Source organism: Oryzias latipes, chromosome 22 (genome assembly GCF_053564925.1).
Source record: "Oryzias latipes strain Hd-rR chromosome 22, Olatipes_Hd-rR_3.1".
Taxonomy (NCBI): Eukaryota; Metazoa; Chordata; class Actinopteri; order Beloniformes; family Adrianichthyidae; genus Oryzias; species Oryzias latipes.
In genome coordinates this window covers 24,486,833-24,506,473 of record NC_136258.1, presented here as the reverse complement: position 1 = coordinate 24,506,473, position 19,641 = coordinate 24,486,833, and the positions used below count along the sequence as shown (strand labels likewise).

The following is a 19,641-nucleotide window of genomic DNA, read 5'->3' as shown; positions in this document are numbered from 1 at the left end:
GCCTTTTCTTAAAAACTTCAATACTCTCTGCGGCTCTCAGGTCCTCTGGCAGACTGTTCCATAAACGGGGGTCATAGTGCTGAAAAGATGCTTCTCTGTAGGTTTTGGTTTTTACAGTCGGAATGGTTAACAGACCAGTGCCAGAGGATCTCAGGGTCCGCAAGGGTTCATACCTTACTAAAAGATTGGATAAATAAGAAGGCGCAAGACCATTACGACATTTAAAAACGGTTAAAAGTACCTTATAATCAATCCTGAAGCATATGGTGAGCCAATGCAGGGATTTTAAAATTGGGGTGATGTAAGCCCACCTCCTGGTCTTTGTAAGAACTCGTGCAGCAGAATTTTGGAAAAGGCTCCTAATGTTGGTTTTTGGAAGACCAGCAAGCAGGGCGTTACAATAATAAATTTTACTATTAAGAGAAACTCATTCAGCTGAATAAAAACAAGTTTTTCTAAAACTTTGCTTAAAAATGGCAAGTTGGACACAGGTCTGTAGTTATTAAAAACTGAAGGGTCTAAATTAGTTTTCTTGAGTAACGGTTTCACCACTGCAGTCTTAAAAGGCAGCAGGAAAAATATCCGTCTGTAGAGAGGAGTTCATGATATTTAGAATCTCCCTCTCAAAAGACCCGTAAAGTGATTTAAAAAGTGATGTGGGGATGGGATCTAAAAAACAGGTCGTTGGATTAATTTGGGAGAAAACTCGACCAAGTGTTGCAGCTTCAACCAGGTCAAAACTGTCCAGTAGTTCCTCATGTAAAATCAAGCCATCATTACCAATAAAAAGGCTTTTCTGTTCATTTATGATGTTTGATCTGACAGAATCGATCTTGCTCCTGAAGTGGTCTGCAAAACTAAACTTAAAACTATTTACCTGCCCAGTTTTTTTTGCTTTGCTTAAGGCACACACCAACACTGCCAGCTTCACAAACTAGTTTGATCTCCTGTCAAAAGTGAATAACTGAAAGATTGTCGTACAAAAGGGCCTAAAGGCTATTTTTCTTGTTCTACTGTAGGAACGAGTAGAACAGTAATGAACAAGCTTCAGTCACAAGTGTTGCGTGTTAAAGACAAAGTCAAGGAAATGTATTATATATTCATATGTGGCCTTAACTCCCATATCAGTTCAGAGACTCTGAACTGTAAGTTTTTGTCTTTTTCAGATGTGTGTGATGGTTATCTGTTCTGTTTCTGAAAGTTGCTGGGTTGAAAAAATCTTTCAAAATACATCTCACACAATAATACCAGTCTTTTTTTTGTATCAACATAACGCCTGTAAGGAAATCTTTTTTCCACTCCAACACTAAAAAAGCATTTTTTACATAGGTATGTTACTGTTTTTTTATGTGCAGCTTTCAGTCTAGACTCCTCATTTTTGTTGCATTTTCTTTGATTATGCTGTAGAGGAGTGTGATGATGATGAAGAGCACAGTAAAAATATAAACATAATCCTTCTTTGAGCTCTATTTCATGTTCCCTGTCCTGGTGATCATGAGATTCCCAACCAGATGTAAAGTTTAATAAACAAAGACAAAACAATACAGGTGGCTCTTAGAGGCTGGTCTGTTGTTGGGAACACTGCAGCTCACCAATAATGAGCAATGAAAGATTTCATATTTTTTTACAAGTTTATCGTGGCTTGAACTTTCTGAATATAGGTGTGTGTTACGTCCCTCTTCAGGGAGGAGGGAGAAAATATGTAACATAAAGAAAAAATAATAACCAGGCGGGGTCAAGTTTGGCCACACAGCCGTTTATTTGGGTGACAACATAAAAACCAAGGAAACAACCCGAAAACACCAAAGGTAGAATTAATGATGAAATAACTTCAACTCTCAGGCTTTATCAAGAAAATGGAAAATGAAGTCTCCAAAACTCAAATTGTAAACAAAGATCACGAGGTTAAATTTAACAAAATGACAAAAACCCAAATAAACCTGAGAGGCCATACAATTTTAACAGAAAAAGAAGTTTAAGATCAGCAAGCAAAAAATGTTACTTTTATTTACCTTTGAAGTCTGTACACACACACATATTACATCAGTACTTTCATGACCATAGAAACTTCCTTCCGAAGAGCAAAGATTGGTGCTTTTCGATTAATCAAACTCAATGGCATACAAGTTACATACAAAAGTAAATGTATGTATTTTATAAAGACAGTATAAAAAAAGCAACTTCATAATCCTTAGTGTCACAGTAAATAAACTTTCAACCCCAGCACATTTTTGTAACTTTCCACACTCAAACAAGATTACCCTCAAACCTTTAAAAGTACACAAAAATATAAATAAAACCTGACTCACGTATAAATCATAACAAAGCCGTTTTTGGAATGTTGGAGATACCTAAAAACATTGGTGAAAGTTTGGTTCCATTTGTTTCTTGTGTTTGGCTCAATTTTTTATGTCTTTAGGCCCCCAAGCTTTTTCTTTTAGTGCTCATTTAAAACTTTTATTTGCTATTATACACACTGTGAAAACAAATTTAAATAAGAAATTCTTTCAGATTTCCATTTTTGATTTGAAATATATAACATAATATCTGAATATGATATTCTTTCTAGGACTTTGCATTGATTTTCTTCATCAGGAAACTTTTGCACCTTTTCAACCATGACTTTACCATCAACTGAGTTATAGAAAAGACTAAGATGAGGATGTCTAGCTCAAGATATACAAATGAAAAATGTCAGGAAGGAAATCCATTCTATCAAGCTTTTTAATAATTGAGTTATTGGCTTTATCCATTTATGTGTCATTGCATAAGGTGAGGGCTGATATACTGTGAAGATTTAAAGCTGAACAGAAGAGATTTGAATATCATTCTTTAAGCCATTTAGGATGATAATAAAGCAAGATTGTTTAAAGATTTAGAATAAGAATAAAGGTAAGTTCCCCCCAAAAAATACTTTTCCAATCTTCAAAGTTTGGGTATTTTTTGGGGATTGTATCTATTCCTTAAAATGAAAAATCCTATTTATATCTAATTGATTAAATGGTGAACAAGCATTTTCACTTATAATAATATCAGTTTTAAAGTAAATTAAGGTCTTGAGCCTCACTTGTTTTTATTTTGGTTCCTTTGACAATATTCAACACCAAACTCCAGTTTGGAAACAAAAATTAATCATATGAGACTCATTTATTGTGCTAAAGAAAAATGGCAAATAAATTTCTCTTTAAAATCAAACAATTGCAACATTGTAAATTTCTGACACATCTACCAGATTAAATCAGATAATTTGTTATAAACACATAGTTTATCCATGATATTATTAGAGTTGCCTTTTCAGTGCAGACTTCACTTGAAAACCTGTGCACAATGAAATTTAGGAAACTTATAACAATTGTCACTGGATGTCTTCTTGGACAGATTTGTGGCTCATAACAGGATGACACAAACACCAACAACCACCATGAGCAGCAGTAAAGACCCTGTCACACAACTACTATGCACATTTACACATTTTCCACGTATGAAATTTCGGTCTTTGGTGATACATGTGTAATATACGTCATCTATAAGTGTTTCTTGCGTTCATCATTCATGGAAGAACACAGACGTCCGTCAAGGGGTTTTGGCTGATGGGTCTTTATGTTAATTGCGTATGATTCTTGCGAGACACATAGGAAAATTTGTGGCTTTCCAGGACCGTTCCATATATGTCGAACTGACTTTTCACGCATGTACCACCGATGTATAACTTTTATATCACGTATACAGCGCACATACAGTCAGGACCATAAATATTTGGACAGAGACACATTCTTTCTAATTTAGTTTCTGTACATTACCACAGTGAACTTTAAATAAAATGATTGAAGTGCAGACTTTGAGCTTTTATTCCATGGGTTGAAGAAAAAGATTGCATAACAAAGTGAAAAACTAAAGCATTTTTAAACACAGTCCCTTCATTTCATAGGCTCGTAAGTAATTGGACAAATGAAATAACTGAAAACAAAATGGTGATTCCTAATATTTGGTTGAAAACCCTTTGTTGGCAATGAGAGCCTGAAGTCTTGAACTCCTGGACATCACCAGATGCTGGGTTTTCTCCTTCTGAATGCTCTGCCAGGCCTTCACAGAACTCATTGGGCTGCTTCTGTCCTGTGTCCCCTCATCAATAAACACTAGTGTCCCAGTGCCAGTAGCAGCCATGCACGCCCAGGCCATCACACTGCCTCCAGAGTGTTTTACTGATGATGTAGTGTCTTTGGATCATGAGCTTCTCCACGCCATCTCCATACTTTTGAGGTTGATTTTGGTTTCATCTGTCCAAAGAATGTATATTCCAGAACTGTGCTGGCTTTTTTAGATGCTTTTTAGCAAAGTCCAATCTAGCCTTCCTATTCTTGAGGCTTATGAGTGGCTTGCATCTTGCAGTGTTCCTTCTGTATCTACTTTCCTGGAGTCTTTTTTTTTTTATGGTAGACTTGGATATTGATACGCCTACCTCCTGGAGAGTGTTGTTCACTCTGTTGGCTGTTGTGAACGGGTTCCTCTTCACCATGGAAATGATTCTGCGATCATCCACCACTCTTGTCTTCTGTGGATGTCCAGGTCTTTTTGCGTTGCTGAGTTCACCAGTGCTTTCTTTCTTTCTCACGATGGACCACACTGTTGATTTTGCCACTCCTAATACTGTAGCAATTTCTGGCATGGTTTTTTTTCTGTTTTCTCAGCTTAATGATGGCTCCTTTCACCTGCATGGAGAGCTCCTCTGGCCGCATGTTGTCTGTTCACAGCAAAAACTTTCAAAATTCAAGCACGAGTCCTCTAATCAACTCCAGGCCTTTTATCTGCTCTACTCAAAATGACATAACAAGGGAATTGCCCATGCCTGCCCATGCAATAGCATGAAAGTCAATTGTCCAGCCCATGAAATGAAGGGATTGTGTTTAAAAATGATTTTGTTTTTCACATTTTTATGCAATCTTTTTGACATGTTATCCTGACAGGAATGATGATAAACTTTCAGCAACTTGTTGCTTTATGATTCATCTTTTGTGCCCTTAACCCTTGTGTTATCCTAGGCACTTTAACATTGGGAGTTGGGTCATCTAGACAGTGCGCTGAACCTTTTTTCTTCAATGATTTGTGATCTTCACTGGTGTCCATGGATTACATGAAATCTTTCCACCTTTATCCATCTTTGTCATGGTAGAACACGTCAAAGTAAGGGTGGGGTCATCTAAAATAGCACAAAGGTTAATCCCCCCTCTCTAACTTCCCTCTCTCTTCTTCCCTCTTCTTCTTTTCCGTCCGGTCCAGCAAAAAAGTCTATGTAAAAAGAATCTATGTAAATTTGATGAAACGACTCACTGAGTGCAGAGTTTCATTTGCATCCAGACTCAAAGATGCATTTGCTTCTTTACGTTCAAGTGATCTGCAGCTGCAACAAGAAAAACACAGAGTTTGTGTTCTGTTCTAAACTCCTAAACAAATCTGTAACTCTAGACATCCTAAGTTCTGCCTGTAGGCTAAATAAACCAAGTAAATAAATAGTAGTACATTCCGCTGATAAAAAAATAGCAACCTAATATTAACTTAAAAACTTGCATTTATTCCACTCTTGTTTTTTATTTGACTAAACTCAGCAAGAAAATTTGATTCATTTCTAACAAGTGAAATAGATTTTAGAATGGCACTAATGTAATAGAAAAGTTTCTCACCTTTTCTGCCTTTATAAACAATGAGCCAGTCAGCAATGACAGCAGCAAAAATAATGACTGCAATAACAACGGAGATGGTCACTTCATAGGGGTTTGCTGTCAGAAACACAAAAGTGACAATTACACAAGGTTGTGCAGATTTTTAAATATCTAATAACAAAAAATGTAAATGTACACTATATGTATTGTTTTTTAAGACTTTATGGTCTTTCTGTTCATATTTCATTTTATTGGCTAATTTAAGCAGTACTGGTATTTCTTGCTTGCACCATCATTTGATAAACTGACATTCTTTTATATATTTTGTGGTTAATTTTACTTTTTAAAGATAATGATTTTATTTTTTCCTGTTTATTTTATAAAAACAATGAATTCATCAAAATTATAAACAGTTTCAAAGATTTATGTCTAAGCTACACTAATGCCTGTTTTCCACTTACCTCCATTGGTCTTGATTTTTGACTGCTCCAGTTTGGTGATGATGCTTTCATTTGCACCAGAAAGCTGAAAAACACATTCGTACCTCTTCTTTTCTGTTGTGTCTAATAAAAGTTTCAGATCAGTGCTCATCTGAAAGGTCCCGTCATTGTTTGGGAGGATCTCTCCGGTCTCCACTCCTTCGGTTATCTCCTTTCCATCTTTCCTCCAGAACATCACAGCTTTGTTGGGGTAAAAGCCTGTAGCGTGACATCTGACCGGGGACAGGAAATTCTTCTGGAGGAGAAACACTGATGGAGTCTCTGATAAAAGAAAACCATCCATGAGTTAAATTGTTATTACCGGTACTCTCATGCTATGCTCTCAGTGGCAGCCAGTGAAGCAGCCACTTCCAATGAAGAGTCTTTGTAAATGTATGTTTTGGGCTTCCGCGTTCAAAGCTCATTCGTTTGTGCTTTGCAACACAAGTTTTAAGTCCGTTTTTGGACTCTACATCCAAAACACGTGGCCATTGAAATTTAAACCTGTTGAACTTTGATCACTCAGGGACCCTGGATCCTGACTTCTCCCGTTTCTCCTTTGAGGCTCCTACTTGTTGTCGACCCCTGCCCGCCTGACCCTGATTTAGCTTTATGGACTTTTAGCTGAGCTAATAAACCTGCTATAACTGGAACCCGCCGTCCTGTTTATCATAAGTCTTGTATAGTTTTTGGCTAAATATATATTTCTTTACTGTTAACAGTTTTGGTTGTGAAGGACAAGAGTTGTTTCTCATTTTTAAATAATAATCATGCCAGGCAGCAGCTGATTGTTAATTAGACTACAAAGTTTTGCACAGTTGTTTTTCTTTCTTTCTGTGTGTTAGCACTGCTTCATGAGCCTTTGTGCAAATATGAAGCTGAATTTGCAACCAGTATTTCTATCTGTGTAAAACATCTTGCTGTGTTTCAGATCAAGAAATACCAACAGCTCAAAAGGATCTCACAAGAAAATGAAAATGTTCTCAAATAACGATGCTCAAATAAAGTTTTGGACCTTTGACTGCCGAGTGTCACTAACAACCTCACTGCACCGGTTCCAACAACTTTCAGATTTGGGTTACCAAATAAACACACAAGTTTGGTGAGAAAAACAAGGAAAATGTGAATAAAATTGAAAGAAAGCCGCACAATTGATGATGGTAAAAAAAAGAGAGACATAAAATAATGTATCTACTGTATATATGATAGATACATAGGGGCTTGGGACGCACCTGTTCTCAGCAATGTGCTCTTCCCATAGCTCACATACTTCTTAAGATGATCAGGACACCCCTGGGACAGATAGGTGTTCATTCGTATGGCCCAGCCTTTATCTTTGTCCTTTTTGTGTTTATGGAAGGTGGCAGCTGGAGTCTGTGCCGTCCCCGTGTTCGTCTTCAGGTCCAAAGCCATGAGGTCTTCTCCATTATAACCAAACTGCCACCAGCCCTTGATGCTTCCAGTCTCATCATCCCACTCACAGCCGTACATCAGCTGAATAATGTGAACACCTGTAAGACAGGAACCTTGATCAGCGCTCAGCCACTATGCTTCTCACACACAGTCAAATCAGCAATACAGATTTGAATATTGAAAGGGCCTACATGATGCAAAAACAACTGTTTGAGCTTTTAATTGTATCATAATGCTATTTCCTCACAAAAAACAACCCCAACGTGTTTTTTTTCTCCATTTGCGCATTTCTGAGCATTTCACTAAAAACCTGCGCTCTGAATATCCTTCCAGGAAGAGTCTGTGCTGTCAGCCCCGCCCCCAGGCTAACACACACGCCCACTTTCACAGCAGAGCTAGCCGTGATTGGCATAACACACTTTTTATATGCGTAATATTCACATCCATCTTTGCAAAAGTTCGGATGTTGTTTGTTTTCGTTGGTAAAATACAGGCATGCTGCCGAGGGTGGCTCTAGGTTGACGTCATGAAATGGGCGACACCCACACGGAGCGAAAAGCTGTGCCTCAGAGATCGAGTTGCCGTATTTCCGGGTAGAAAAATTAGCTGTGACAACAACAAATATTTCATGAAAGAATGGTTCTTTCTGCGGTCAAAGGTATTACATTATCTTATATATGGAGATTTTTTAGTATAAAAAGCTTAAGAAGAGCATGATATAGGCCCTTAAACAAGCGATTGGGGCGTGGCTTATTTTTAAGACTCATTTCATAGGCGTGGCCATATTAGAATACTTTCCAAACATTAAAGATTGGATTAAACATTTAGTTTTTAAATGAATATTTGAAAATAGCATTAAGTTTTAACATTTAGATTTACCATTCAGGATTAAGATTTAGATTTTATTTTGCTTCAATAATAAGATTTATCATTTAAAACCTTATTATTTTTTATTTAACATTTATGTTTACTTTTCAGTTTAGCATTTAAGCCAGACTATTTTCAAATGACATGAGTAGCATATTTGTTTACAGTAAATGCTGATAAGGTAATAAAAATGCAGAAAATATTATAAACGTTATAAATCTGGCAAAACTTATTTTTATTTTACTGCCCTACTAACCCCAAACAAAGCCTGTTATTAAAGTTCACTAAGCTACGGTGGCCCTGAACTGCAAATCCCATCAACAAATGACTCAACTCAAAAAACCTTTTAATTATCACAATGACTAATAAAAAAAGCAAATATAAGAAAAACAGTATTATACTTTGGAAAACTAAACAAAATTCCAGAAAAATAAACAAAATGAAAAAGAATTTGGGAAAACAAAAGTAGTTTTGTCGTTATGATCTCTAAAATGTTTTTTGTGTCGAGTGATTTGCACTTCAGGGCCACCGTACTGAACTGATCTGAAGCCAAAAGCCAGACAGTTAGCTCCTCAGTAACTGTATCGTAACAAGCAATAACAAAAACAACCTCCTTCTGTTGAAGTTTTAAATATAATCAAAATGACTGAACCCAACCTCAATTGATCAATACCTCAATGAACTTTTTATTTAAAATAGTTCTTTCTGAAATTAGCAAACTCCTATTTGGAAATGAAAATACACATCCAACAACAAAATAAGATATTGATTTGATGAGTGGATCAACATTTCTGTAGATTTTCAAACACTTAAATGGACAAAAAGCCCTGACTTGTCTGTGGGAGACAGAAGCAGCAGCTTCTCTGCATTGAGAGCAAATGCAGCTTCTTCAGACAGAAACAGTGCAGAGACACACCTTCACCCACCTTGTTTCGAACGCTTCTCCTAAACCATCCCATCATATTTGGTTCGGTTTTGTAAATCTTGGAGGAAGAATGCAGCATTATAAATTAAAAAGATATATATATTTATGTAAAACTGATCAGAAAACTGAGTTTCTTCAAAAAGTTCTTCATAACCAAAGTAGTTAAACCCTGAGTACAAGGTTTTAATGAAACAGATCTGCATTATTTTCTAAAGCAAAACGCTTGTTTGGTCTCAAAGCCATTAAACAGAAACAAAATAGAGTTTTCCTGAACGAACTGATTTTTTATGCTAAAATAACTGAAGTCAGTAAAGGTTTGAAGGATGTTAACTTGTCAAAAAAAAAACGTATGGATGTGGAAATATGATCTCAATAGTGTAGTGATGGTGGTTAAAGGGTGTGTCTGCGCACAGAGCGCTTTCCTTCTCGGAGGTAAAGCATCTCCGCCTCTCTTTTGTGTGGCTGCAGATTTAAATTCCGAACTTTCTGATGAGATAACAGTATGTTGAATCCTGCAGCGGACGAGCTGCGTGCGAGCTCCCACCCGTGCTCCCCGCTTCAGACATCCCTCTTGAATATTATCTGTTTCACTATTACAATGAGACTGGAGGCACTTTAAACTTTCCGGCAGCCATTAATCCTGTCACCCATGAAGAACAACGGGGCAGGTGACTCCGCCTTTATTTATACAGGCATGTCACTTTGCGCTGCACAAAATAGTTCCCCAAACAAAAACATGCAGTGATATTCATCGTAGTTCAACACAGTAAAACATTTCTGCTCTTAAAGAGAGCCTTGCCTTGAGGCTGACATTTGCATGCGGAGCGCAGTTTGTTTTTTCCGCGGACACCCGAAAGCGCGCAGATCACCTGAACAAAAGATAACATTGATCTCAAGTCACCTGTTTGTTTTTCGTTTCCTCATTTCTGGGTTAAAATCCAGGTTTGAAGTTGAATAGTTGAATGGTGGCGTTTGTTCAAACAAACTGAGGGGATAACGCCGTTCAGTGCATCAGAAAGATCTGAATCAGACGGAAAGAACAAGTTTCCCCCTGCAAAACGGGAATATGGAGCTCAACCGTAAAAACCTGCCACTGTGGTCGTTTCTTCAACGAAGCGTTCCTTTCTGGCGCGTGACTGCGGATCTTCAGGCTGATTGTCTGGAGCGCACATAATAACATATTTTCTTCTTTAAAAGGAAATAATTTCCTTGAATCACACATCAAAACTACGGGGTTGAAAAATATCCAGTTTTTTATGTTTTTTAATCCTTGTAAAGACTTGCATCTCACAATAAATAGTTTTTTTTAATTCCCTACAAATTCTGGAGGGATGGTTTTCATGTTTACTTAAAGGTTTTACCCAAACTTACCTACATCATTTTGCGCCCTGGGACAGGAAATGTGTTGGTTATTTTTTCTAATTGTGTCTAAATAATATTTATACATTAATCCTTCCGACCTTACATAACATTTCGTACACGCAGGCACAATTCAAAAGGATTTAGAAAACCAGTTCCAGAGTAAACTGTAAAATGTCACTCATATGGGGATTTTCAGTAATTTGCAAATGACAAAATAAGAGTTACAAATCTTTTTTTCTCTTCATTTATTTCTTTATGTAAACGTTTTTTAACAAATAAGAAGTTTTTTTTCTTCTTTCAGCTTAATGGATACGCCATATTAAACATTTGATGTTAAGTTCTTAAAATTAGAGCCTCTGGGATTTAATTCACCAAAAAGTATTAATAGTTTTTAAATTAAAAATAACGAAATTTCATTTAAAAAAGGAGATAACTCACCTCCTGTCTGGTTAAAGCTTGGTTTAATCATCTCCACTTTACTTTTGAAGACTTGTTCGTCAACAATGGAGCTCTTAGTGCGTCTCTCCCAGAAATTCGGGTCTTCGGTTTGGACCGTCCAGGTCTGCCTGGGAAGCTCCCTTTTGATGCTGCTGTCATAGTAAGAGAAGGGCTGTCCGTCCACCAGGACCACCGTCACAAACTCTGGGAATGCTGGGATTCCTGAAGCTGCCGTGTGCAGGTACCGCAGCGAATGCGTGACTGAGGAGACATATTATGGCTTCATCGTTAATCCGACATGTTACCCTGAAGGGAAACGAAGCGGTTGCGCAACAACAGCCAACGTCTGTGGTGCGCTTTGAAAATGAAAAAAAGATAAAAGTGAAAAGTGATTTTGAAGCCGAAATCAAAGAGAAAAATGAACCAAAGAATCAAAAAGGTCAACGTTTTTTTCAATTAATAAAATATTTCAATTTCTAAAGAACCCGAGAGAAGCTAACGTCGCTTAAGTGAATTAGGACAAACGAAAAATAACAAAAAAAAATTAAAATGGGTCCGAATATAGACTGTTAGAAATATATTTCGTAAATGAACCCTTTCTCCAAACATTTTTGAGTCTTTCAATAAAAATTCAAATTCTAAAACTCAACATGGCCCCCTTTTCAACTTTTGTTTAGTTTTTATTTACCTTAAAACAGTAACATTTCGATAATATTTAAGGCTTAAAAAGAACAATCAAGAAAAAAGTAGTTGATAAAAAAGGTAAAACAGAATAACTTACCAGCCGTTGCGCTGTTCATACCGAAGAAAATGACGCTCAAAACCCCCAAAATCCTCATTCCCTAAACTGTGACGTTAATAGAATCTAGACTGTAACCTTTTATATACAGAGCTGAACAGATAAACCTCACAAAAACCTTTGTCTGATAAATTACTCTTTCATTTGCCTCTGATGAATCCGGTCGGTCTCTGCGCGCTCACTCACACCTGTGCCCGCGCTCCCCAGCATTTCTTCTGTGCGCGCTTAACTCCGCCTGCACACGCGCTCAACCCGCACGCGCTTTCATCCGAAAGATGGAAAAAAAAAGAAAGACCGAAAGATGCGATGAGGCAAACTCTGATTGGCCGATTGCCTCCAATCAGACCGCTGTGTGGGCTGTCTAGGTGGTTCCTGTCGTGACCCATTTTACCACAGGCCGGATCACAAGAGACCTAAGCGTTCTCCTTCACAGGTGAGTAGCTTGAAGCTATAAAAATTACTTTATTAATAAAAAAAATAATTTTCAAATGATTGAAATTGTATTCTATTTTCTGTTGACTGATTATCTTAACATTTTAAGGTAATTTAGCGCATGATTTTTTCAACATTCACGTCCTAAAGTAGGCCTAATAGATATCAACCACAAACATGTATTTGTTTTGGAGCAGAAAAGTAATTTGATTTTGTCATTTCTCTTGTTTTTCTGCGGTTTAAAGTCAACACAAGTGGGCCTTTGTTATTGTTTATCATTATTATTTATTATAGTTTGAATGAAAACAAAAATTAAAATAAATTTTCCAGATTATCTCAAGTTTCCAAAAAAATAAAAAAGTTATCATTCTTCCTTCAAAGGAAGGGCAGGAGCAGAATTGCTTCTTCACAAGTGCATATATTTTTTCACTATGAACAAGCTTGTGCACGCACAAATGACCTGCTTTAATGATTATCAATTTTGCATTTTTATGTTTAATACCCACAGTCTTGGGGTTTTAACTTTAAACAGTTCAGTTTTTACAAATTCAGTACTTTTTCTTATTTATGTTCTATTGCTTCTTTATAAAAACATGTAACATTATTTTTTTTAAGTCCCAGAACTATGAGTATGCTGGAGGTAAAAAGCTGATGTGCTTTAATTTAAAATAATTGCAGCCTGCAGGGTGCTCAAAGGGGTTTAACTTAGTTCTTTGCTCCGAAAGAACCTGCAACCAAAAATGTTATCAAATTGAATAATCTAAGGTATGAATTAGTTTGACTGTTTTTTACAATGGGTAAAAAGAAATGGAAAAATTAAACCAGGAACTTATAGTTGTTAGACCATCTGGTCAGGAGAAACTCTCTTAAATGCTGTTAAATTAAAGTTATAAAATGCTTGGCGTAATGTCGCAAAAGACCTGTGCATGAGGAAACATCTGCATATTTAATCAGCAATGCTCTGAAAAAAAGGTTATGCCACGTCTAAACGGATGTGTCTTCCAGAAAACCAAATAATTCAGGTTTTTCCTGATGATACTTCAAGCGGAACTTGAACAATGCTGTTTTGTTTTTCTTTCAGGGTTTTCTTTTTACTAAAACATGTCAGATACCACGGAGCCCTTGTTCTGATATAAAAAAATTAAAATATATCTGGTTCACACAAATTAATATCTTTTTCGCACAAAATAATATTCTGTTCCCTCGAAATACTATTTCGTTCCCTCGAAATGATTAATTCGTGCGAAAGAAATAATTAATTTGTGCGAACGCAATAATTATTCTACAAACATCCTCCGTGTCTTCTATGCAGTGTAATGAGACACACACAGACAGAAATGTGAAGGTATCTGCTGTAAATCCAACTATTCCTATGAATGCCTATGAGGTGTCTAACAGGATAAGCTAGTTAGCATGTAGCCTACTAGCCTTCGAATGTAAAGCAACTGCTAAAGAGTATGTTAAAAAAAGACAAGTCCTGAATATTATTATTCCTATTCGACCCCAAACTGGCTGTCTGTCTACTGGCCTGCCAGCTGCCCGAATGCCGGTATGACAAGCAAAAGAGCTCCGTGGCGGAGCTAAGAGCTATGTCCGGTGAATAGCATGGCAAAGAAGCAAGCCTAGGTATAACAAATCTTATGATATTTTTCTTGTATTCATTGAGACAATAATAAATTGATCATTGTTGTTCCTTTCTTGAACGAATGTGGGTCACAGAGACACGGAAGTTACCGCCATGTTTCACTTCGAAGCCCATCGAGACGACTGTTGTTGTGATTTTGGGCTATACAAATAAAATTGAATTGAATTGAATTGAAAAAAGCGGTTTTTGCGGCGGACAGAGAGCATATCCGTGTTTATGAAAGACTTATGATGTGAATAATTATTGCGTTCGCACAAATTAATCATTTCGAGGGAACGAAATGTTATCTTGTGGGAACGGAATATTATTTCGTGCGAACAAGATATTAATTTGTGGTAACAAGATATATTTTAATTTTTTAATATCAGATACAGAACAAAAATATTTTTTTTTTTCTTAAAGACAGTATAAATTCCAATGTCTTGCCAAATCCTTTTCTTTTGTTTCAATTTGAGGGCAAAATGGACAGTTGAATCTCAGATACAGCTTATTTTAAAGACTTCAGCGTTTTTAAATACAATAGCCATAACAAAAATAACATTTATTGATAGATAATACAACTAAGACCACATTTTAATGTTTATAGTACCTGCAACAATTTTGTACTTATATTAATATCAAGACTTTAACAAACATGTAGCAGTTTAGTTTAATTGTTTTTGAAGAATAGTACTATTTTAAATTAATTTATCCATGTTGTTTTTTTGGGTAAAATGACATTAACAATGCATATTAACCATTTTTATAATTAGTATTAGTCCTTTTATTACACAAAATATTGTTACATCTTGGGGACTCAAATTGCACTGAACCCAAATACTAGTCTCACTGGTAATGTTCACACCCTTCAAACAAATATTACGGTATCCTTTAAAAGTAATTTATCCCTGAGCAAAATGTTTTTCAAAAAGTTAAATGGATCTCGTTTCTTTTGTAAAGCAAAATACTTGTTTGCATTTCAGAAACATCCAACAATGCCCGAAACAAAAGTAGAATTCTCCTGAACAAGCTGATTTTTTTATGGCAAAATAACTGAAGTAAAGGTATGACGAATGTAAACCTGCCAAAGAATGTGTGGTTGTTGAACCAGGAGCTAAATAAAGTGAAGTGATGAAGGCCCAAAGGGCGTGTCTGCGCTCAGAGTTCCTTCCTTCTCTGAGGTAAAACTGGCGTCTTGTCCTCTGAAAGAGCTGCTTTGCTTTGTGTGGCAGAAAATTTGAAAAGCAAACTTCCTGATCAGACATCAGTAAAACATTTTTATAAGCTGGTTTTAAAGAGAAAACTGCCTTTTCCCCCTGACACTCACACATTCACAACCCATGTAAAAAAAAAAAAATAACGCCCCTCTCACTCACTCCAAGCTCGGGTCCTCTACCAGAGGCCTGGGAGCTTGTGGGTCCTGCAGTATCTTAGCTGTTCCTAGAACTGCGCTTTTCTGGACTGAGAGGTCTGAGGTCTTTCCAGGTATCTGTTGTAGCCACTCCTCCAGCTTGGGGGTTACTGCCCCGAGTGCTCCAATTACCACAGGCACCACTGTCACCTTCACTTTCCAGGCTTTCTCCAGTTCTTCTCTGAGTCCCTGGTATTTCTCCAGTTTCTCATGTTCCTTCTTCCTGATGTTCTCATCGCTTGGCACTGCCACATCCACCACAACGGCTTTCCTCTCTCTCTCTCTCTCTATATATATATATATGTATAAATATAAATATACTGTATATATTGCTCATATATATATATATATATATATATATATATATATATATATATATATATATATATATATATATATATATATATATATATATATATATATATATATAATGACAAGCATCGATGCCCACTGGTTTTTCGTAGAGACTTCTGGGCAATTCAGACAGCTCTACAAAATGGCAAAGGTACTACGCGGCGCAGTCAAGGAATGCGCCCACAGCCTGCAATTCCAAAATCCTGTGCCCAAAAATGTCTTCTTTTATCCATTATTGTTGCAACCCTTTTCAATATTTTCCATTAACAGCCTTCAAGAACCACCTTTGTGACATTGTTGTTTTGTCTCCCATTGCAGTTCTACCTCAGATTGGGAATCGTCATGAATACCAGGACAGGAAACACAAACTGCCTCTGGAAGAGAGATTTTGTCCTTCTCATCTTTACTGGGCTCATGGTATTGCTCATCTACAGCCTGACCACAGAAAACATGAGAATGATAAGAAATCTAGTCTCAAAGCTACAAGAAGAACCCGTCCTTTGCCCTGTAGCAATCTCAGAGGAGAGCATCACTCCACTCAAAAACACCAAACACTACCTGGTGTCAGCCTTCATGGACCAGAGAGTGAAGGGTTTCGACATACGCATCATTGGCATTTTCAAGAGAGACTCCATAAATCCTCTTCACTGCTCTTTCTGCTGTGGTGGTGTATGTAACAAAACCTCTCCAGCCAACATTCTCCCACACAGTGACAACTTTGGTTTTCCTTACACTGCCACAGATGTCCTGTGTCAGATCCCCAAAAACTGTGATCCTTCTTATGTCACTGTTCTCACTCAGCCTTCATCGAATGTGTCTGACCACTTATTCATTCCTATAAGAAACAAAAAAGAGGAAATGAGGTTCAACTTCACCGTCTGTATCTCCAACTTGTTTGGAGATTACAACAACGTGCTTCAGTTTGCACAGACTCTGGAAATGTACAAGTAAGACAAACTTTTCATTGCGCTGTGTAAAGTGCACTTATGGATTTACAATTAAGGGTTTTAAAAGGACATGTTAGCTGGAGTTTCCATATTTCAGTTCCTGTTTCTGGTGCTCATAAAAAAGTGACTGAAAATCAACAGGGAACTTGTTGTTACTGATCTAAACAATAGATAAGCCCTGCTCATCTGACAACAAACTGCCAATTTTCTCATCTATCATTAAAACTTCAATTGTTTTATCGTGTGAAACTTCAACGTTTTATTTTTAACTCTTTATCTTTAGTATTAACGTTCCTATTTTGTGTATTGGTAAATCTTGTGTATTTGTATCCCAGTATTTGCCTGCCTTCTATGTAATTACTATTATTTGTTCCTATAGTTGGGTTGCTGGGTAGACATTTGTATTAACATTTGAAATGTTAAACACAACTAATCAGATGCTCCAAGGAGCCAATAACTTCTTCATGTTACAGGTTGCTTGGTGTGAACAGAGTGGTGATCTACAACACCAGCTGTGGTCCAGAACTGGAACGTCTTTTACAAAGTTACAGACAGGAGGGTTTTGTTGAAATGGTTCCATGGCCCATAGACAGGTTTCTGAATCCATCTAGGGGTTGGCTTTTCTCAGAACATGGAGGAGACTTGCATTACTTTGGACAGATCGTCAACCTTAATGAATGCGTGTATCGGTCCATGGAGCGTTCACACTACGTCCTGCTGAATGACATAGATGAGATCATAATGCCATATAAACACGACAACCTGGTCTCTCTGATGAACACGCTGGAACCACAACATTCAAATGTAAGTCAACTTAAAGGGGAAAAACATCACCATTTGCTTTACGGTTCACGCTCATCTTTTGTTTCATATTCTTGCTCTTTAGGTTGGAGAGTTCCTCATTGAGAGCCATTTCTTTCCCAAAAAGCACTTTGAACCAAGTGGGAGGTTTCATCTTCCCCAGTGGGAGAAGGTTCCAGGAATCAACATTCTGGAGCACATCTACAGGGAAGACCCAGAAAGAGGGGTTTTCAATCCACTCAAGATGATAGTAAAACCAAAGTACTTTAAACAAATATTTACAAAAATGTTATGTGGAAAAATTATAGTGCTTATTGTGCTGCTAAAAGGATCTGATGAATTAACTATCTTGATTTCTATGTGTTTCAGGTTAATAGAGCAGACCTCAGTGCATGAAGTCCTTAGGAAGTTTGGAGAACGTTACAAAGTTCCACTGGAGGTCTGTCGCATTATACACGTTCGTGTAGCTCTGCGTGAATATTTGAAGTTGGAGGAGCTTAATGAAGACAAACGACTTTGGGACTTCCAGGACAAACTGATTCCTAATGTGGACAAGGCACTGAAGAGAGCAGGGCTGCTTCCAGCAGAAGAACAAAACTGATGTTTTTACAGAAGGCAATGAAAGTAAATCTACTTTTAAATCTTGCCAAACCACTTCACTTCATTGCTAGATGTGACAAAAGTTATGACAAAATCAGATAATGAAAAACCTGTTTGCACTTGAGTTTGCGCATTATGATAACATTTTTTTACACTTTTCTGTCGAGTGATTCATTTAAATAGGCCCTATGGTGTCCGTTCTGCCCCAGACCTTGACGGAAACAAAGAAGTTCTGTTTCTTTACGCATTGCAGCGCTTCATTGATCAGAAAAACTGTAAAAAAGAATCAAACCCCTTTGATACTTTTCACACACAAAAAAAACCACAGAGGGCATTACACACCAAGCAGAAATGAAAAAAATTGACAAAAGGCAAAGGAAATGGAAAAATTGATTAGTTATTTCTTATTATTAATATTTCCAGGCTTTTTGTGTTTTGTTCTACAGCATGTTCATATTTGTATAATTTTGACAAAATATATTTTTATGGAGAGCAAAATGTTATAGGTTATTTAAGGTTTTAACTTAATTTATTTTGGATTAATTTTCCTGTCTATTTTTTTTTTCATATTTATGTTCAAAAAGTTAATTTTAGCTTTAGTGTATTCAATAAATGTTTATCTTGCTTGGCCCCCAACCTAAAGTGTGTTTTGGATTTAGGTCCCCTGTGCAAAATGGTAAATGGCGTATACTTATAAAGCGCTTTCTACCCTCTTTTGAAGGCCCAAAGTGCTTTACAGTCACAGTCCCATTCACCCAGTCACACACACATTCACACACACATTCACACACACATTCACACACTGATGGCGGCTCCGCTGCTGAACACTGGTGCCAACCTCCCACCAGAGGCAAGGTGGGGTTCAGTGTCTTGCCCAAGGACACTTCGACACATGGGTGTGCAAGGCGGGAATCGAACCTGCAATCTTACGATCATGGGTCGACCGCCCTCCCGCTGCACCACGGCCGCCCACACACCCCTGTAATACGAGTATATAAAATTCAAGCATTCTTTTGTGTAGAATGGGCACACACAAAAAATAGGGAACACAAAAGGATGTCGTCAAAAGTGTATGTGTGTGTGTGTGTGTGTGGGGGGGTTCTTGCCCGGGTCTGCAGAAGAGCATGTCTGAACAGACAACACGTCCAAGCCTGAAGCAGATGGGCTCCAGCAGCAGAAGACCAAACCGGGTGCCACTCTTGTCAGCTAAGAACAGAAACTGAGAGTTAATTTGGCAGGGCCTTAATAAATATAGTAAAATAAAAAAAGGCCCAAGAGAAGAACCCTGCGGGATTCCTTCATTTATTACAGTATAGTTTGACTGACTGCCACAACATGACACAAATTGCTAATGTTGGTGAAGGTACGAATTGAACCACAGAAGGAAGGGAGTAGAAAGGCTAATGGAAAAAAATTGTTCTAAAAGCAGATAATGGTCTACAATACCTTCGTAAGGTCCATGAAAATAGCACCAGTTCAGAAGTTGGTGTCAAAATTTATAAAGAAATCGTCTGCAAATTTCATGAGAGCAG

General features: G+C 37.2%; 2 protein-coding genes across 3 annotated transcripts; one reads left to right on the top strand and one right to left on the bottom strand.

The window, feature by feature from the left end:
* Positions 1-1,735: 1,735 nt before the first annotated feature.
* On the bottom strand, positions 1,736-12,324 carry LOC101170062 (class I histocompatibility antigen, F10 alpha chain-like). 2 transcript variants are annotated; one of them, NM_001309009.2, is given in 7 exon segments: positions 3,077-3,318; positions 5,329-5,398; positions 5,679-5,774; positions 6,119-6,418; positions 7,369-7,647; positions 11,142-11,402; positions 11,923-12,184. In NM_001309009.2, coding segments are annotated over 6 exon segments (1,035 nt in total). In that variant the 5' UTR covers positions 11,981-12,184; the 3' UTR covers positions 3,077-3,318; positions 5,329-5,357.
* On the top strand, positions 12,284-19,080 carry LOC101158318 (uncharacterized). Its single transcript, XM_011490192.4, has 5 exons — positions 12,284-12,373; positions 16,080-16,708; positions 17,182-17,512; positions 17,595-17,770; positions 17,879-19,080. Exons 2-5 carry the CDS (start codon positions 16,104-16,106, stop codon positions 18,108-18,110), a joined length of 1,344 nt encoding a protein of 447 aa, XP_011488494.1. The 5' UTR covers positions 12,284-12,373; positions 16,080-16,103; the 3' UTR covers positions 18,111-19,080.
* Positions 19,081-19,641: the final 561 nt, after the last annotated feature.

Bases quoted from the DNA above. Each gene is read 5' to 3' on its own strand.
- LOC101158318 (XM_011490192.4), top strand. From the start codon at position 16,104: ATGAATACCAGGACAGGAAACACAAACTGCCTCTGGAAGAGAGATTTT. The intron at 17,513-17,594 runs GTAAGTCAACTT...CTTGCTCTTTAG, and splicing joins TGGAACCACAACATTCAAAT to GTTGGAGAGTTCCTCATTGA. The intron at 17,771-17,878 runs GTACTTTAAACA...TATGTGTTTCAG, and splicing joins AAGATGATAGTAAAACCAAA to GTTAATAGAGCAGACCTCAG.
- LOC101170062 (XM_078940265.1), bottom strand. From the start codon at position 11,980: ATGAGGATTTTGGGGGTTTTGAGCGTCATTTTCTTCGGTATGAACAGC. The intron at 11,403-11,922 runs GTAAGTTATTCT...ATGTCTCCTCAG, and splicing joins TATGAACAGCGCAACGGCTG to TCACGCATTCGCTGCGGTAC. The intron at 5,399-5,678 runs GTGAGAAACTTT...TTCTTGTTGCAG, and splicing joins TGTTTATAAAGGCAGAAAAG to CTGCAGATCACTTGAACGTA.